Source organism: Loxodonta africana, chromosome 12 (assembly GCF_030014295.1).
Source record: "Loxodonta africana isolate mLoxAfr1 chromosome 12, mLoxAfr1.hap2, whole genome shotgun sequence".
Lineage (NCBI taxonomy): Eukaryota > Metazoa > Chordata > Mammalia > Proboscidea > Elephantidae > Loxodonta > Loxodonta africana.
In genome coordinates, this window is record NC_087353.1 from 72,434,752 (window position 1) to 72,455,008 (window position 20,257).

Here is a 20,257-nt window from a genome sequence, read left to right on the forward strand (position 1 = left end):
GTGACAGAAACTGACTCTGGATACATAAGCAAAATGATCTAATGAAGATTGTTGGGTGCTTCCTGAGTTACCCAGAGGCTGCGGAGACCAGGGTTGGGAATGGGCATGAAAGAAGGTGCTGGGAGAGAGGCCAGAAGCGTGCAGGACACGTAGTTGGAACAGGTGGTCAGGATGAGACTGCTTTGAATGACTGCCACCTGTTATCCCTTCATCTTCGCCTGCCACTCACTAGAGATTCTGAGTCTGAGGAGAGAAGGTTCTGTTGACTAACCTTAGGCTTGCTTCCTGGCTGTGGCAGGCGGCCAGGAGAGGAAGTCTGGGGGCTCCTCAGCATGTGTGATGGAGGAGTAGCCCCATAAAGACTCACCAGTGAGGGAGAGAGAAATCCCCTAAAGAAATGAGGGTGCTGGTGGAGTATGTGTGTGGGTGGGAGCCACGGACGCTCAGTGGCTAAAACTGACGAATGTCCACAACAGCAGGAGGGTATAAGCTCCAGGATTAACCTTGAGTAAGGAGATGATGGGGAAGAGAGAAACACAGCTCCTCAGAGTCTGAAATCATTCACTCAGTGTTGCTTTTGTCTTTTAGGAGAAGTTTGAAATGCAACATTCTGAAGGCTACCGGCAGATCTCAGCCTTGGAGGATGACCTTGCACAGACAAAAGCAATTAAAGACCAGTTGCAGAAATATATCAGAGAGCTGGAGCAAGCCAATGATGACTTGGAGAGAGCAAAACGGTGCGTTGGGAAGGAGAAAACTGGTTTTATTTTGTTATTGTTGCTGAGAGTATACACAGGAAAACATACACCAATTCAACAGTTTCTACTTGTACAATTCAGTGACATTGATTACATTCTTTGAGTTGTGTACCCATTCTCACCCTCCTTTTCTGAGCTTTTCTTCCCCCAGTAAGATAAACTCACTGCCCCCCTACAGTTCCTGTCTAAACTTTCAAGTTGTTTTTGTCAGTTTGATCCCATATAGGTAGATCTTAAAAAGCACGATGCTCAGGGTCAACATTCTTTACTAGGTAAGCTAAACTATTGTTTGGTTTTAAGAAAACTTCAGGGAATATTTTTGGTTTGTTTTAAAGGTTATCTCAGGGCAGTTTTGGAGCATTTTGTCTCTCCTCTTTGCCCAGTGACTAGGTACCTATGTTGAGTATAGAGAATCCAGCAGCGAGCAAACCAACCAGTGTCCTTATGAAGCTTATGTGGGGAAATGAACAATAGGCAAGTAAGTGCTAGAAGTCCGGGGTGCTATGGGGCATGTAATAGCTTGGCTGTTAGTAGGAGAATGTCAAGCAAGGCTTCCCAGAGTAAATGCTAGTTAGGCTGAGGCCAGAGGGGGGATGAATAGGCATTATCCTGGGGAAAAGTAGGTGGTGAGAGCATTCCAGACAGAAGGAAGCGCACGTGCTAAGCCCCTGAGGCAGGAAGGAAAGAAGCATGTTCAAGGAACAGTATTTCTTAAACTGATGTTCTGTGGTTTAGCAAAGTCATATTGATAGCTAACATTTATTGAATAATTACTCTGAGCCAGGCGCTTAAAAAAAATCATATGTAATGTTTTATTTATATATGAATTGTGTACAGTGAAAGGCACAGATCTTATGTGTCCAGTTCCGTGAGTTTTGACAAGTGCATGCGTTCATGTTTCCCATACTTGCGTCGAGATACGGAACATTTTCATTGTCCCTGAAGTTCCTTGTATTATTTTTCTAGTGGTCGCTTTAGGGATTACAGTTTATGGTCAATCCTCACTCTTTGTGAATTCTGTGCGTGTGACTTCCCCTACTTGCTAAAATGCATGCGTAACCCCCAGGTCAGTACTCCAGTGCTTTCGCTGTCATTCACAACATGCACAGAGCTGTGAAAAACAGTTGCTTGACGAACTTTCCCAGCTGAAGTCAAACACAGCAACACTCTGCCTTCTTGTTTCAGCTCTCCGTCTGTAAACAAGTGTCCTTTTTGCAGTTTATTTAGTGCCATGGGTTTCTCGCTTTTGTGCGTTTTGTTGGTGATTTCTGCTCAAAATGGCCCCCAGGCTTAGTACTGAAGTGCTATCCTGGTGTTCTTAAGCACAAGAAGGCTGTGGTGTGCTTTATGGAGAAAATGTGCGTGTTCGAGAAACTTCATTCAGGCCTGAGTTAAAGTGCTGCAGGCCGTGAGTTCAGTGTTAATGAATCAGCAGTAGATACTAGATAAGGCTTCTTAAAACAGAAGCTCACATAAAACAGAGTTACGTATTGATCGCTAGATGAAAAGGTTGTGACCACAGGCTCACAGGGACCTAGCCAGTATTTCCCCTAACACCAATGAATGGTTCAGTACTTTCTAATTCAGTATTCCAGGCAATGTTTTAGAAAACTACTGCCAATAAGGAGAATCTACGGTACATCCTCAAATTTTCAGTCTACTTAGTGTTTAGTGTTGTTTCATTTCTTGCAAACCATAACAGCCTTTCAACCTTATGTTTTCGTTTACCATCTCCATCCTATGCTCTGGTTGTCAGTGTGTGTACAAATGCTGTGAACTCCACAATGTATTTTTTGCTTTAAGAAGTTGTGTGCGTTTTAATGAAATTAAGAGGGTAAAATGATAGCCTTCTGTATTTGTCCACATATTTACCGTTTCTGGTACTTTCCCTTCCTGATGGCCCAGATGTCCATCTGGTATCATTTCCCTTCAGCTTGAAGAACTTCCTTTAGTGTTTCTTGTGCAGGTCTGCTGGCAATTAATTCTTAGTTTTTTTTAATCTGAAGATTTCTTTGTCTTTATGCTTTTTTTTTTTTGTGTGCCAGTTCAACTTTTTATAGGTGTACAGCTTAGAGCAATTACAATCATATGCTGTGCAGGCCTACTCTTAATCAATGTGATTTTTTCCATCACTGTTAACTCCTTTTCCCCTTCTCTACTGCCCCTGGTAACCACTAATAAACTTTGGTCTCTGTACATTTGCCTTTTCTTGTCTTCTTATATAAGTGAGAGCATACAATATTTGTCCTTTTGTGATTGGCTTATTTCGCTCAGCATAATGTCTTCAAGTTCCAACCATACTTTAGCATGTACCAAGACTTCGTTTCTCCTACTGGCTAAGTAGTATTCCCATTGTATATATGTACCACATATCGTTTACCCATTCATCTGTTGATGGACATTTAGGTTATTTCCACCTTTTAGCTATAGTGAAAGTGCTGCAGTGAACACTGGTGTACAAGTCCCTTTTTGAGTCTGTTTTGAAGTCTTTTGGGTATATACCTAGGAGTGGAATTGCTGGGTCATATGGTAGTGGCGAAGTGGTTAAGTGTTACGGCTGCTAACCAAAAGGTCGGCACTTTGGATCCACCAGACGCTCCTTGGAAACTCTGTGGGGCAGTTCTTCTCTGTCTTACAGGGTTGCTATGAGTTGGAATCAACTCGATGGCAACGGTTTGGCTTTTACGGTAGTTCTGTTTTTAGTTTTTTGAGGACCTGCCACACTGTTTTCCACAAAGGCTGTACCATTTGGTATTTCTACCAGCAGTTGATAAACATTCCAATTTCCCCACATTCTCACCAACATTTGTTGTATTCTGGGTTTTTAAAAAAATTTTTTAATCTTAGTCATCCTACTGGGAGTGAAATGCTATCTCACTGTGGTTTTGATTTGCATCTCTCTGATGGCTAATGACATTGAGCATCTTTTCATGTATTTGGTGGCTATTTGGATGTCGTCTTTGGTGAAATGCCTGTTCAAGTCCTTTGCCCATTTTATGATTGGGTTGCCTTTTTGTTGCTAAACTGTTGAAGTTTTATATGTATTTTGTTTATTAAATTCTTGTTGGATATATGGTTTCCAAAAATATTCTTCCCGTTGGTAGCTTGTCTTTTCTCTTTTTTTGGTGAACAAAAGTTTTTAATTTTTATGAGGTCCCATTTATTTACTGTTTGTGCTTTTGTTATTAGATGATCCATTGCCTTTATTTTTAAAAAATATTTTCACTGGATGTAGAATTCTGGATTGACAGTTATTCTTTCTTTCAGCACTTTAATGATGTGGTTCCATTGTCTACTGGTCTTCTTGTTTCTGATCAGAGGTTAGTGCTCATTTGACTAGTCATTCTCCTGTATGTAATGGCTGCTCTAAACATTTTCTCTTTAGTTTTGGTTTTCTGCAGTTCCATTATGATTTGTCAGATGTGGTATTTGTATTTATCTTGATAGGGATTTGCCGAGCTTCCTTCTTGAGTGTGTTTGTCTTTCACCAGATTTAACTTTGATCATTATTTCTTCAAGTATTTTTTCTGCCCTATTCTCTCCTTTCCTTCTGGGACACCAGTTACACACATTAGTCCTCATGCCACAGAAAAGGCCGGGCAATCTTTTTCTGTAAAGATTACAGCCAAGAAAACCCTATGGAGAAGTTCTACTATGTAATACATGGAGTTGCCATGAGTCGGAATCAACTTGATGGCAGTGGGTTTGGTTTTGGTTTTTAGTTGATGGATTTTCTGTTCTTTCCATTCTTTTGCAATGATTAACTTTGCTTTAATGAGTGTCATACCCTAGCTCAGGTGTATGTCTGTAGAATAAACTCCCAGAAGTGAGATTGCTGAGTCAAAGGATATGTGCATATGCGATGTTGATAATTAAAGCTGAATAGCTCTCTGTATGTTTGTACCAGTTTATGTTCCCATTAGCTATGTATGTGAGTCCTTGTTTTCATGTAGCCCCATTAACACATTAATTTCAAACTTTGGATCTCTGGCAGTCTAATAGGTGAGAAATAGGTGCATTTCTGAATTGAGAGTGGCCCTGAGCTCTGTTTATATATTTAAGATCTGTTTTAGTTTCTTTTCTGTGAACTCCGTTTATCTTTTCCTATTTTAAAACTGGGCGATTGGGGTTTTGTTTCACTGAGTTCTGGAGAATCTTTATGTGTTTGTGATTTGAGTTGAAAACATTTTCTCGATTTATGATTTATCTTCCAGCTTTGCCTGTCATGTGTTTTACTGTGCAGAAGTTACTTTATTTCTATGTAGACAAATATATCCATTTTCTTTTATGGATTCTAAAAGGCTTCAGTCATAGTTAGAAGGGCTTTCTCCACTCAGAGGTTTTTGAAACAAGTTTTTCTTCTAGTATCATGTTTTCTTTTCCTTCTTTTTCTTATTCCTTCCTTTCTTAATTCCTTTTTTTTCTTTCTAAAGATGCATTTAATTCACATTTTGGCCAAATGCTGAGTAGTTGATTGAGTGTTAAAATCAGATGAGGGTAGGGGCTTACATCACCATGATGGAATGAGAATGAGTGGACGTCTGGAGTACAGAAGTTTCATAAAAGAATTTTCAGTTACTACAATTTTATTATAAAATTTTGGTAGTTGTACTTGGAATATTTGGCAATCTACTGCAAGAACAGTAATTTTTCAGCACCACCAGCTGTGTGATTGCTCTTATGGCTCTTACATTGGGTATTTGTAACACTAAATAGACTCACCTTCAGTCGAGCAGGTTGATGAGCAAGGGAGGAGTTTGGAAAGACTCAGCTTAATGGAAAGTAAGTAACTAAAAATTAAATACATTTCTCAAAGCTTATTTTGTTCAATATATGAATGCTAAGAAACTAAAAAGTTCTATAAGATTAAAATTGATTTAATCTATAGTTTTTCTATATATTGTTATGTAGATTTTAAAAGCATTTATTGGCTCAAAAAGGATATGTTCTTGGTTATATAACTAATATCTTCTTTTAACTATTCATGTTTACTGAAAATTATTCCTCTGTGTAGCTATTTTCAAGTTCTTAATAACTATAAAAACCAAAAAACTGAATCCTTTGCCATCAAGTCGAACCTGACTCATGACAACCCCACGTTTCAGAGTAGAACTGTGTTCCGTATGGTTTTCTCTTCTTTTTTAAAATTTATTGTTGTCAGAAATATACATAGCAAAAACATAATACCAGTTCAAGTTTCTACATGTACATTTTAGTGACATCAATTACATTCTTCTAGTTTTGCAACTGTTCTCACCCTCTTCTTCTGAGTTGTTCCTCCGCGTTAACATAAACTCACTGCCCCTTAAGGTTCCTACCTAACCTTTTGAGTAGCTGTTGTTAACTCGATTCCATATAGATCTTAAAAGAGCATAATGCTCAAGGCAGACATTTTTTACTAGTTAAGATAAACTGTTGTTCTGTTTTAAGAAGACTTCAGGGAATTTTTTTTTTTCTCATTCAAAAATTTATACACAAATTGTTTTGTGACATTGGTTGCAATCTCCACAGTGTGTCAGCACTCTCTGCCTTTCCCTTTAAACCCCAGGTCCCCCATGTCCATTTGTCCAGGTTTCCTGTCCCTTCTTGCCTTCTCGTTTTTGCCTTTGGGAAGGTGTTGCCCTTTAGGTCTCCTATACTCGAACTAAGAAGCAGGTTCCTCACGTGTGTTATTGTTTGTTTTATAGGCCTGTCTAATCTTTGGCTGAAAGGTGGACTTCGGGAGTGGTTTCAGTTCTGAGTTAGCAGTGTGTACAAGGGCCATCATTTTGGGGTTCGTCCAGTCTCTATCAGACCAGTACGTCTGGTCTTTTTTGTGAGTTTGCATTTTGTTCTACATTTTTCTCCCACTCTGTCCAGGACCCTCCATTGAAATCCCTGTCAGAGTGGTTAGTGTTGGTAGCTGGGCACCATCTAGCTCTTCTGGGCTCAGGTTGGTGGAGGATGTGGTTCATATGGTCCATTAGTCCTTTGGATTCATATTTTCCTAGTGTCTTAGGTTTTCTTCATTCTCCTTTGCTCTGAACATGATGGGACTAATAGGTGTATTTTTGATGGTTGCTCACAAGCTTTTGAGACCCCAGATGTTACTTACCAAAGTACTACGTAGAACATTTGTTTTATGAACTATGTTATGCCAGTTGATCTAGAAGTCCTTGAGACTGTGGGAGGATTTTTTTTTTTTCAGGATCATCAGTAAGTTTTTTTTTTTGTACTTTAGGTGAAGGTTTACAGAGCAAATTAGTTTCTCGTTAAACAGTTAATACACATACTGCATTGTGACATTAGTTGCCAACCCCGTGATGTATCAGCACTCTCCCCTTCTCGACCTTGGGTTCCCCATTTCCATTTGTCCAGCTTTACTGTTCCCTCCTGCTTTCTCATCCTTGCTCCTGGGCTGGTGTGCCCATTTAATCTTGTATACATGGTTAAGCTACATGTATATTATTGTTTTGTGGGCCTGTCTAATCTTTGGCTGAAGGGTGAACCTCAGGACTGACTTCAGTACTGAGTTAAAACGGTATCTGGGGGCCATATTCTCAAAGAGTTTCTCAAATCTCTGTCAGATCACTAAGTCTGGTCTTTTTTTTGTGAGTTAGAATTTTGTTCTACATTTTTCTGTAGCTCTGTTTAAGATCCTTTTTTGTGATCCCTGTCAGAGCAGTCGGTGGTGGTAACTGGGCACCATCTAGTTGTGCTGGACTCAGTCTGGTGGAGGCTGTGGTGCTTGTGTTCCTCCATTAGTCCTTTGGACTAATCTTTTTCCTTGTGTCTTTGGTTTTCATCATTCTTCCTTGCTCCATATGCAGTGTGACCAGGAGACGTATCTTAGATGGGCACTCACAAGCTTTTAAGACCCCAGAAGCTACTCATCAAAGTAGGATGTAGAACGTTTTCCTTATAAACTGTGTTATGCCAATTGAGCTAGATGTCCCCCAAAACCGTGGTCCCCAGCCCTCAGCCCAGTAACTCGATCCCAATGGGAGTTTGGTTGTGTCTGTGAAGCTTCTTTGACTTTGCCTTGGTCAAGTTGCACTGGCTTCTCAGGATATTTTTGATTTTAGTTTTAAAGATTATCTTAGGGCAATAGTTTCGGGGGTTCATTCGGCCTTCATGACTCTGGAAAAGCTGGATTCCATAGGGTTTTCAGTGGCTGTAATCCGTTTTTGTCTTTTTTTTTTTTTGCATTCTGGGGTTTTTTTTTTTTTTTATTGAGACGAAAATATACATGCAAAACATTTGCTAGCAACAATTTCTACATACACAATTCAGTTACGTTAGTTGTATTCTTTGGATTGTGCAGCATTCTTTCTATCCTTTTCCAAATCATTCCACCACCATTAAAATAAACTCAATGCAATGGCTGTAATGTTACGGAGAAGTAGATCGCCAGGCCTTCCTTTCATGGCACTGCCGGACGGATCGGAATGGCCAGCTTTTCAGTTAGTAATACATGAGATTAATAGGTTTCACAGTCATTAATAAATTGTAGCATTTTATTCTTACAAGAATAAATATGGTTTTATATATCAGTGAACAGAATTTCAACATATAAAGCAGTTTTCACTCAGGTTACTACTAGGATGTTTTCTTATACTTGAAAACAAATAAACATTCAGATAGTAACAAGCTGGTATTACTGACACCGTTACGGTAATGATATGTAACGATGACCTCCACAGTCACACTCTCCTGGATCCACAGTTTCAGGAATGCCAGAAATACCACTGAAGTTGGCCTTCATTCTCTGCCATTCTTGAAGAAAAATACAGGCTGTCCCCAGATTACGAATGCCTGACTCACTGGACAACCCGTACTTGCCCTTTAATGTTACATAAATTTGCCCTCACTTTGAAACCATTGAACGCTTGCCGTCTAGTTGATTCCAACTCATAGTGACCCCGTAGGACAGAGTAGAACTGCCCCATAGGATTTCCAAGGAGCAGCTAGTGGATTTGAACTGACTTTTTGGTTAGCAGCTGATCACTTAACCACTGTGCCACCAGGGCTCCAAACCAACCCCTACTTGCAACAAATTCATCACAGTCACCCTTCCTTGCTGCACGTGCAGTTTTTAAATCATTGAGAAGGCTCGTTAGGGTTAGAGCCTTTTCTTGCACTAAAGTAAGGCGAAATAAGAACTGCTTGCGCCTGTTCCAGCTTGGCTGCAGAGTCTACTTAAACACTCAACACAGGAGTGGATCTCATTTGTAACTGCAGGACTGCCTGTAGGTGTTGATCCAATAGTGAGTTTAAGTTTTTTATCCAGCTGGAATATGTCTTGGGGTACAGTATGAGGCATGGATCCAACATTATTTTTTTCCAGGTGGCTACCCAGTGGTCCCCAAACCAGCTATTGAACGGACCACCTTTTCACCAATGATTTGAGACCATAAATCAAATTCTCTTGTGTCTTTGAGTCTGTTTGTGGACGTTTGGATCCTCTGGTCTGTCTGCTCTTATAACCAAGCCCATTCTGCATTAATTTTTGAGGCTTTATAATAGTCTGTTCTTTATACCTGTAGCACTAGTTTCCCCGATCTCTTCTTTATCCGAGTTCTTCTGGCCATTCTTATTTCATTGCCACACCCACCCAACCCACTGATCTTTTTGCCACATGATCTTTCAAATCCATTCCCCCTGCCTCCTTCCCCATAAAAACCTGTGAGTATATATATTTTTTGTTTTATTTATTTTGTTGGTGTTATTGAGACTATACACAGCAAAACATATCAATTCAACAGTTTCTACATGTCCATTTCAGTGACGGATTATATTCTTCAAGTTGTGCACCCATTCTCACCTTTTCTGAGTTGTTCCTCCCCCATTAACATAAACTCACTGCCCCGTAAGGTTCCTACCTAATCTTTCAAGTTGCTATTGTCAGTTGGATCCCATATGGAATAGATCTTAAAAGAGCACGATGCTCAAGGCAGATTATTCTTTACTAGCTGAACTAAACTATTGTTTGGTCTTTCAGTATTTTTATTAGGATGGTGTTAAATTTATTAGTTAACTTGTAGAGACTTGATTTCTTTATGACCCTGGATCTTCCTCTTCGTGAACTTGATCTGTCAGCATTTTTACAAGCCTTCTGTGCCCTAACATAAAGTCTTAACATACGTGTTGTTACTGAACTCCTAGGTATTTTACTTTGTTGTTGTTGTTGTTTGACAGGTCAGTCTTAGGGTCATTTTATCTGATTCCAGCATTGAACTCCAAAGTCTCAACCCTTGTTATTGTTGTTACTATTTTTAATCAGGCACTTTTGTTAACTTTATCCTATTTAACTTTTTCTAAAATCCCTTTAGAGTAGGTAATTATTGCTCAATCTGGACATAGTAGGATAAGTTGAATAAATTAATAAGTCAGTCCCCACTTTTGCAATTGAAGAAACTGGGGCTCAGAGAGGTTATGTTGCCCTAGAACAGCCAGCTGTTCTTACATGGAGGACCTGGGTGTCAACACTTAGGTTTTACTCCAAACATATACCTCTAACCACTGTGAGATACAGTTGTTGTTGTTAGGTGCCATTGAGTTGGCTCTGACTCATGTATAACATGAGTCTGATCCTGTGTACAACAGAATGAAACACTGCCCGGTCCTGCCCCATCCTCACAGTCATTGCTATGTTTGAGCCCATTGTTGCAGCCACTGTGTCAGTCCATCTCATTGAGGGTCGTCCTCTTTTTTGCTGACCCTCTACTGTACCAGACATGATTGATGTCCTTTTCCAGGGACTGGTCCTTCCTGATAATATGTCCAAAGTGAGTGAGACAGAGTCTCACTATCCTTGCTTCTAAGTAGCATTCTGGCTGTACTTCTTCCAAGACAGATTTGTTTGTTCTTCTGGCAGTCCATGGTATAGTCAGTATTCTTCAACATCTATGACTTTGCCTTAGTCAAGTGCGTTGACTTCTCCTATATTGTGTTGTCTTTTCCTTCACCACGTTTAACACTTGTCTACTGTCTAGTTAGTGATTTCTCCTCCCCACCCCTTCTCTTGCTCTTAACCATTAAAAATTGTTTTTTTCTGTGTGTAAACTTTTTCTTGAGTTTTTGTGATAGTGGTCTCATACAATATTTGACCTATTGTGATTGAATTCTTTCACTCAGCATAATGCCTTCCAGATTAATTCCTGTTGTGAGATGTTTCACAGATTCATCATGGTTCTTTACCATTGCCGAGTATTTCATTGTATTTATTTACCGTAATTTGTTCATCCATTCATTTGTTGATGGGCACTTAGGTTGTTTCCATCTTTTTGTTATTGTGACTAATGCTGCAGTGAACATGGGTGTGCATATGTCTATTCGTGTGACGCACTTTTTCCTAGGAGTTGGATTGCTGGATCGTATGGTGTTTCTTTCTATAGTGAATGTATCATTTTGCATTCCCACCAGTAGTGCATAAGAGCTCCAATCTTCCCATAACCTTTCCAGGATTTGTTATTTTCTGTTTATTTTACTTTATTTTTTTTTTTAGTGTCAGTAATGTCAGGGTGAGATAGTATCTCACTGTTGTTTTGATTTGCATTTCTCTCATGGCTAATGATCACGAGCATTTCTTCATGTGCCTGTTAGCTGCCTGAATACTTTCTTTGGTAAAGTGTCTTCATATCCTTTGCCCATTTTTTAATTGGATTATTTGTCTTTTTGTTGTTGAAGTATTGAAGTTTTCTGTAGGTTTTAGAGATTAGGCCCTTGTCGAATATGTTGTAACCAAAAGTGTTTTGTCTGCAAGGTTCTCTTTTTAGTCTTTCAGTGAAATCTTTTGATGAGCATAAGTGTTTTAATTTTTAGGAGCTCCGAGTTATCTAGTTCATCTTCTTATGTTTATATATTGTTAGTTATGGTGTATATTGTATTTATGCCATGTTTTAGCGCCCCAGCATTGTCCATATTTTTTCTTCATGATCTTTATCATTTTATATTTTATATTTAGGTCTTTGATCCATTTTCAGTTAGTTTTTGTGTATGGTGTGAGGTATAGGTTTTTTTTTCCCCCAAGACATCGAGTTTTAGGTAATTTTTGTTAAAAAGACTGTCTTTTCCCCATTTGATGGACTTTGGACCTTTGTCAAAGATCAGCTGATGGGTTTACATCTGGATTCTCGATTCTGTCCCATTGGTCAGTGTGTCTGTTGTTGTAGCTATACCAGGCTGTTTTGACTACCATGGCTGTATACTAGGTTCTGAGATTAGGTAGCGTGAGGCCTCCCACTTAGTTCTTCTTCAATAATGCTTTGTTTATCCAGAGCCTCTTTTCCTTTCCATATAAAGTTGGTGATTAGTTTTTCCATCTTGTTAGAGAATGCTGTTGGTATTTGGATCGGGATTGCATTATATGTGCAGATCGCTTTGGGTAGAATTGACATTATCACAATGTTGAGTCTTCCTGTCCATGAGCATAGTATATTTTTCCACTTATGTAGATCTCTTTTGGTGTCTTGCAACAGTGCTTTTTTAGTTTTCTTTGTATAAGCCTATTACGTCCCTGGTTAGGTTTATTCTTAAGTATTGCATCTTTTTAGAGGCTGTTACAAATGATATCGTTTTCCTAAATTTCTTTTCAAAGTTCTCTTCGTTGGTGTATAGGAATCCAACTGATTTTTGTATGTTGGTCTTGTATTCTGTTACTCTGCTGAATCTTTCTATTAGTTCCAGTAGTTTTCTTGTGGAATCTTTGGGGTTTTCAATGTATAGGATCATACCATCTGTGAATAGGGATAGTTTCACTTCTTCCTTGCCAATTTGGATGCCCTTTATTTCTTTTTCTTGCCTTATTGCTCTAGCTAGGACTTAGCACAGTGTTAAATAGGAACGATGATAAAGGGCATCCTTGCCATGTTCCTGTTCTCAGGCGGAACGTTTTCAGCCTCTCTCCATGAGAACAGTGTTGGCTGTTAGTTTTGTATTGATGCCCTTTATTATGTTGAGGACTTTACCTTCTATTCCTATTTTATTGAGAATTTTTATCAGGAATGGGTGTTGGACTTTATTGAATGCCTTTTCTGCGTCAATTGAAATGTTCACGTGATTTATTTACGTGGTGGATTATGTTGACTGATATTCTAATATTGAACCATCCTTGCAAACCCAGTATGAATCCCATTGGTTGTGGTGTATTATTTTTTTTTATATGATGTTGAATTCTATTGGCTAGAAATTTATTGAGAATTTTTGCGTCTATCTTCGTGAGAGATAATTGGTCTGTAATTTTCTTTTTCTGTGGTATCTTTGCCTGGTTTTGGTGTCAAGGTATGCTGGCTTCGTAGAATGAATTTGAAAGTATCCCTTCCTTTTCTGTGTACTGAAATAGTTTGAGTAGTACCAGTATAAGCCCTTCTCTGAATGTTTGGTAGACTTCTCCAGTGAAGCCATCTGGGCCAGGGCTTTTTTTGTTGGGAGTCTTTTAAAATAACCTTTTCAATCTCTTCTGTTGCCATGGGTCAGTTCAGATTTTCTACCTCACTTTGTGTTAGTTTAGGTAGGTAGTGTTTTTCTAGAAATGAGACCATTTCCTTTAGGTTTTCAAATTGGTTAGAGTGTAGTTTTTCATAGTGCTCTGTTATGATCCTTTTTATTTTAGTAGGAACTATGGTAATGTCCCCCATTTCATCTCTTACTTGGGCTATTTCCTTTCTCACCTGTTTCTCTTTTGTTGTTTGGCCAAGAGTTTGTCGATTTTGTTGATATTTTCAAAGAACCAACTTTTGGTCTTGTTGATTCTGTTGTTTTTCTGTTCTCTATTTCATTTATTTCTGCTCTAATTTTTATTATTTCCTTTCTTCTGGTGCCTGTGGGCTTCTTTTGCTCTTCTGTTTCTATTTGTTCAAGTTGTAGGACTAATGTTTTGATTTTGGCCTGTTTTTTTGATGTACACATCTATTGCTATAAACTGACCTCTGAGCACTGTCTTTGCTGTGTCCCAAAGATTTTGGTATGATATGTTTTCATTCTCATTTGATTCTAGGAATTTTTTTATCCCCTCTTTGATTTTTTCTGTTACCCAGTTGTTTTTAAGCAAGGTGTTATTCAGTTTCCATGTATTTGATTTTTTTTCCCTTGGTCTTTTCTGTGATTGATTTCTACTTTGATGGCATTGTGATCAGAGAGAATGGTTTTTCAATGTTTTGGATTTTATTGAGGCTTGCTTTGTGGCCTAAAATGTGGTCTCTTCTGGAGAGTGTTCCATGTACAGTAGAAAAGAATATATAGTTTTTTGCTGTTGGGTGGAGTGTTCTGTATGTCTGTGAGGTCATGTTGGTTAATTGTGGCCTTTGAATCTTCTGTATCTTTCTTGAGTTTCTTTCTAGATGGTCTGTCCTTTACTGTGAATAGTACGTTGAAGTCTCCTATTATTGTGGAACTGTCTATATCTTTTCAGTGCTGTTAGAGTTTGTTTTATGTATCTTGGAGCCCTGTCATTGAGTGTATGGATGTTTACTATAGTTATGTCCTCATGGTGGATTGTACCTTTAATCATTATATAATGTCCTTCCTTGTCTTTTATGGTCGATTTTGCCTTAAGTCTATTTTATCTGAGATTAGTATTGCCATTCCTGTTCTTTTTTGGTTATTCTTCGCTTGATACATTTTTTTCCATCCTTTGATTTTTAATACATTTATGTCTTCATGTCTAAGGTGTGTCTCTTATAGACAGCATATTGATGAGTCATGTTTTCTTATCCATTCTGCTACTCTCTGTCTCTTTATGGGTGCATTGAAGCCATTTATATTCAGTGTGATTATCGATAGGTGTGGGTTTATTGCTGTCATTTTATAGTACTTTTTTTGTGGTGCTGACGTTTTCTTTGTTCCTTTTACTCATGTGTGCTGAGTTCCTTTTGTTTGTGGATTTTCTTTTCTTTTGCTATTATAGATTTTATGTTTACTGAGTCTTTATGTTTTTCTCTTTTATTTTGAGAAGTAGGTTTGTTCTTTGTGGTTACCTTGCAGTTTACCCTTATCTTCCTAAGTTTGAACCAGTCTTTTATTACTTATCTCCTTGAGTTCTCCATTTGAAAGTTCTATATCTATACCCTTTTATCATTTTGATGTTATCGTCATTTACAGATTGACATCTGTTTCTTTATTACAGCACTTCCCAGTGCCTTTAGCACAGCGTTCCAATGAAATGTGTACGCAGTTGACGAGAAGAATGCTGCTTGGAGGTCGTTGTTAGCAGGGCAGCTGGGCTGGGGAGGTGGGAAGTTTGAACTTTTTAAACCTCAGGGTAACTGAGACAGTAAAGGCGGACTCTTTTACCTGTTGAAATATGTGTTGTTAAACTGTATGTGCATTTTATTAGCACATTCTGAATACGAGTTTGTGTTGTGACTATTCAAGAGAATAAAGGAGTATGCTGCTTTTCTCAAGTGATTGGACCATATATGTAATCCTAGTAAAGGAGCCTTGCTCTGTGGTTAGCCGCTTGGCTGCTACCCGAAAGGTTGATTATCCGAACCCACCAGCCACTCTGCAGAAGAAAGATATAGCAGTTTGCTTCCGTGAGGATTTACCACATTGGAAACCCTATGGGGCAGTTCTACTGTGTCACATAGGGTAGCTATGAGTCAGAATTGACTTGACGGCAATGCATTTTTGAGTAAGATCTAGGTCATCGCTAAGTGCCATGTATACATTACCATGTTTAATCTTCAGGACTACCTCATACACCACATAAACTGTGATGATTCCTCTTCTGCAGATGATGAGTCCGAGTCCCACAGAGGCCTAGTGACTTGCCCGGCAGGCCTGCGGCATCTAGGACGTGCCCAGTGCAGGACTTGTGCCCAGGGATATCCGACCTTAGAGCCCCATGGTCGTCTTATCTCCCAGGTCTGCAGGCACCAGGTGGATGCTGCTGTTGGCTCTCTGGTATAACCTTGCTTTTCTTTTACTCAGAGCCACAATCATGTCTCTGGAAGACTTTGAGCAGCGCTTGAATCAAGCCATTGAAAGAAATGCTTTCCTGGAGAGCGAACTTGATGAGAAGGAGAATCTCCTGGAATCTGTCCAGCGACTGAAGGATGAAGCCAGAGGTCAGGAGGCGTTCGGCATTGGTCAGAGTTTCTTCACTAGCGTTGTCTCCTCAGCCCACCTCAGAGTACCTTGTCCCATCGCGCAACCGGTGTGACCTTTCCTGGAAACCTGCCCTCTGCCCTGCACACAGGCGTTTGGTCAGAGGATGTGGGGCATGCTGGGCAGGGGGACCCAGGGCTAAGACACCCAACCCTGTGAGGGCCCTTGTGGGCGTTTATGGATGCAGTTTTGGAGGTCACAGGTTTCTGCGGCAGCAGAATCACTTCAGGAGAGATCTTCCTGGTCTGTACTTCATGCGTGTGCTCCATGGGCCTTGTACTCAGTGGGAGCACCAGAGTTTTGTGGGAGAACAGTTCTCTTGGTGGAATTGCTAGCTAGGATCTTATTTTTGTGACTTAATGACAACAGTGTGTTTGTCTTGGACCTCTGACACCTCATCAGTATTTGCTCTTTAGAGGTTGGCAGTTCCAGCAGTAGATCTTCCAAACTAATGAGACATTAGTAAATCGTCCACGTTGGGTGCCTAATTAATTGTTTATATCATTAATTTGATATTTAATGTATAGCCAGTTGATGGGGGATTAAAAGGAAAGAACTTAATCATTTTAAAAGATAGTTATTCCTAAGTACTGGTCAGTAGTAAAGTGGTTACGTAAATCACAAAAATTTATATTGTGGAATGTTAAACAGTTGCTAAAATGAACACGGTAACAATATAAATGCAGTCATGGAAAGATTGCCATGACATACCATTGAAGGGGAAACCGGACAGTAGGTGCTCTGTGTTTCCATTTATGCCTAATAAGAATTATTCATATTCATATTATATACTTAGTAAATTTACGCATACATACAAACTGTAAGTATGAAAAGGCAGAGAAAAAGGATCAAAAGGACCTACCAAATGTTAAGCAGTGACTATGGCGAATGTACGAGGAGGGACATTTTGGGGTGAGTTGGGAGAACAGTACTTTTATTTAGTATTCTATATACACTGCTTCGTTGGAATTCCTTAAAAAAAAAAAAAAGTACAGGTATTAGTGTCTCATTATCATAGTTTTTTGTTCTTTTTTTTTTTTAAGTTTAAAACTTTTTTTATTCAGCAGAAAAATCTTGTAGTTTCTACAAGTCTCTTAGGCCTGGAAACCCTGATGGCGTAGTGGTTAAGTGCTACGGCTGCTAACCAAAAAGTTGGCAGTTCGAATCCACCAGGCGCTCCCTGGAAACTCTATGGAGCAGTTGTTCTCTGTTCTGTAGGGTTGCTATGGGTCAGGATCAACCCAACAGCAACAGGTTCGGTTTTGGTTTGGTTAGGGCCCGTGGGTTTTACTTTATTTAGTTTTCCTCTCGAGTTCTTCATCTTGGTAGGTCTTTTCACGACTGGTCTACTGTTCACCTCCACCCCCACTTCCCAAAGCAAGGACTTCACCCGAAAAGGGACCGACCTTCCTGAATACTTTTTCTGGCTTAGATTTGCGGCAGGAATTGGCTGTGCAGCAGAAGCAGGAGAAGCCCCGGACCCCCATGCCCAGTGCAGTGGAAGCTGAAAGGACAGACACCGCTGTCCAGGCCACTGGCTCCATTCCGTCCACACCCATAGTCCATCGAGGACCCAGCTCCAGCTTCAACACACCAGGGACCTTCAGACGTGGTAAGTAGAAGTGGAACTGGCAAGATTGGTGTTTTTGTTTCATGAAGCTTTCCTGATGAGTCCTGGTGAGAGACGATTTGGACCAGGCCGCCCAGCGGGGGAGCAAATTGGGATGCCTGCAGGGCAGCATCGAGGTAAAAGAGAAACGCATTCTGGGTATGAGGCTATGGGGGGCTGTGGAGTCTGTGCCGCCCCTCTCCTCGACCACAAGGAACATGGGCCCAGCATTAGCAGATTGTTCATCCTTCACGAGAAGCTAGAAATACTCTTTTGAGTATCAAATCCCCCAAATGTAAAGTGTCAGTAACTAAATAAAAATTTTAGAAAGCATTTTGTGGGCCTAGCAATGAATCCACCTAGAGACTGGCTCTAGCCTTTGGGCCCCAGATTGTAAGCTGTGCTGTGTGGTCAAATCCAAGAAATTCAAGTTCTCACCCCAGCCCCTCTGCTGACTGATGAACTCTGAGACTCTGATCAGGCCACTTGACGGCAGATAACCCTAAGGGAAAAATTGTTGAGTGCTCACTATGTGCCACGCACTGTGCTTCGGACGCGTTGCACGTGTGGCCTCACTGCATCCTCACTGCAGCTCCATGATGCAGGGATCTCTTATCCCCGTTTGGGGGCGAAGAGATGGAAGTGCTGAGGTTGAGGAACTTGCATGCAGTCACACAACTAGTAAATGGCAGAGCTGGGGTTCAAATCCAGGCAGGCTAGTTCCAGAGCTTATACTGCCTTATATACCATATACTGCCTTACCCCTTGAGGAGCTCTGGTGGCACAGTGGTTAAACACTCAGCTGCTAACCAAAAGATTGGCAGTTGAACCCACCAGCAGCTCTGTGGGAGAAAGACATGGCAATCTGCTCCCATAAAGATTACAGCCTAGAGAACCCTGTGGGTAGCTCTATTCTGTCCTCTAAGGTTGCTATGAGTTGAAAGTGACTCAACGGCAACTGGGTAATGGGCCTTAATCTTAACTTGTTCCCTGGGGATGAAGAGACCAGAGACTGGTGAGATTCCCAGAATCCCAGTCTAAAGCAGTATTTTTCCCATGCTATTTATGCAGGTGATTTACCACGGGATCTTGTTAAAATGCACCACAGTTCAGGAGTTATGGGGTGGGGCCTGAGAGTCTACGTCTCTAACAAGTGCCCAGGTGACACTGATGCTGTTGGTCCTTGGACCACACTTTGAGTAGGGTATGACCCTTATAAATGTGGCTCACTCGCTTTCTCTCTAGTTGTTGCACTCATCACAGATGCTGCTAACATTAATGAACTATGTGAAATTTGTAGAATTTCAAGAGGACTTGTTTTGATTTTGTTTAAAAATAACAACATGTAAAAAATAAATGTTTAACATAGCCATTAAAAGGACTTGAAAAATTGGTCATCAGATAGACTCGTGGTGTGTTACACAGTGCGCTAATGGATAAGAGAGGTCGGCATCCAAAATCTAAGGGAAGGGAACACATCAGCTTCTTCATTCTTAGATGTTGGTATGAATGATCACTGTGGGCTGACATCATGTGCGCTCCCCCTTCGCACATCCCAGGTCTGGATGACTCCACTGGCGGGACCCCTCTCACACCCGCAGCCCGGATATCTGCCCTCAACATTGTGGGAGACCTGCTGCGGAAAGTAGGGGTAAGACCAGTGCCCTCCTGGGGTTCGGTGTGGCTTCTTGGCCTGTCTTTCGGGATATTTGGGAGGGTTAATTTTACTCGCCCATTCCCCCCTTTAAGAGAGCTCTCATGTGGCTCTCATTCTTTAGAGTTCCTTAGAATCATTAAAGCTAAGTAGTTCTTCTCTTTATTATGAGAGATGAATGCCTATGTCTTAGGGTTCCCTAGAGACACAGACCCAGTGCGAGGGTGTGTGTGTGTGTGTGTGTTTGTGTAATATGCGCCTGTAGGGAGGCGGAGAGAGTTTCTTGTGGGAATCTGATCTTCCCTTTGGATCCCTGGTCTCTTTCTTTACTTGTATAATTTTTTCTTTAGGCCACTTGGGAAATTAGGATGGCATCTGTTTTTTCTTAATTTGAAAAAACTGAGGGGCATTTAGAATTCGTCTCTCTGTGTTTCTCAGGGAGTTTAAGAGAGAATCTTGAAAGGATACAGCAAGGAACTTGACGTCACAGGTTTTATATTAATTACAGAGAGGGGTTCTTTTGTGCTGAAGAAATAACATAGGCATTCTTTTATAGCTGTCTCCTTTATTTTAAAAAATGGTGCCTGGAAGACCACATAATTTAAACCCTGTCAGCTCATCTTTGACAACTATAACTTAATAGAAGCTTGTAACTCATTTCTTATGTTTTTACTTTTGGCTTTCAAGTTGTCTGTTGTATAAACAGGTCTTCGTGATAATACTTAGCAGATTTACAGTGTAGAGACACTGGGTGGTCTCATTGCCCTTTTGGTTTCTGCAGGGTCTGTTTACAGCAAGGCAAAGTCCCTGTGCATGTTAACAAGGTAAACAAAACAATCAGTGATTTTGTGTTTCCTGTAGACAGAGTTGGATAATAAAAACCAAAAACCCGTTGGCTGTCAAGTTGATTCTGACTTATACTGACAGAGTAGAACTGCACCATAGGGCTCCCAAGGAGTGGCCGGTGGATTTGAATTGCCGACCTTTTGGTTAGCAGCTGAAACTGAACCACTGCACTACCGGGGTGGGGGTGTGTGTGTACGTGTGTACATGTACATATACATACAAAGAGGGAGAGATTGATTTACTTCAAGGGATTGGCTCGTGCAGTTGTAGGGGCTAGAAAGTCCAATGTCGATAGATCAGGCA

At 40.3% G+C, this 20,257-nt stretch overlaps 1 protein-coding gene across 5 annotated transcripts in view; it reads left to right on the forward strand.

Moving 5' to 3' along the window:
- NDE1 (nudE neurodevelopment protein 1) overlaps positions 1-20,257 on the forward strand; it is a 39,309-nt gene that overhangs the window by 16,004 nt on the left and 3,048 nt on the right. For 2 of the 5 annotated variants that reach the window (XM_003421882.4, XM_010601229.3), the window contains exons 4-7: positions 589-737; positions 15,669-15,805; positions 17,278-17,457; positions 19,014-19,105. In XM_003421882.4, the coding sequence (XP_003421930.2) occupies positions 589-737; positions 15,669-15,805; positions 17,278-17,457; positions 19,014-19,105 (558 nt within the window). Of the gene's footprint in view, positions 1-588; positions 738-15,668; positions 15,806-17,277; positions 17,458-18,951; positions 19,106-19,889; positions 19,933-20,257 lie in introns of all 5 variants that reach the window. The other 3 variants (XM_023540909.2, XM_064295631.1, XM_064295630.1) reach the window with 3 other exon arrangements.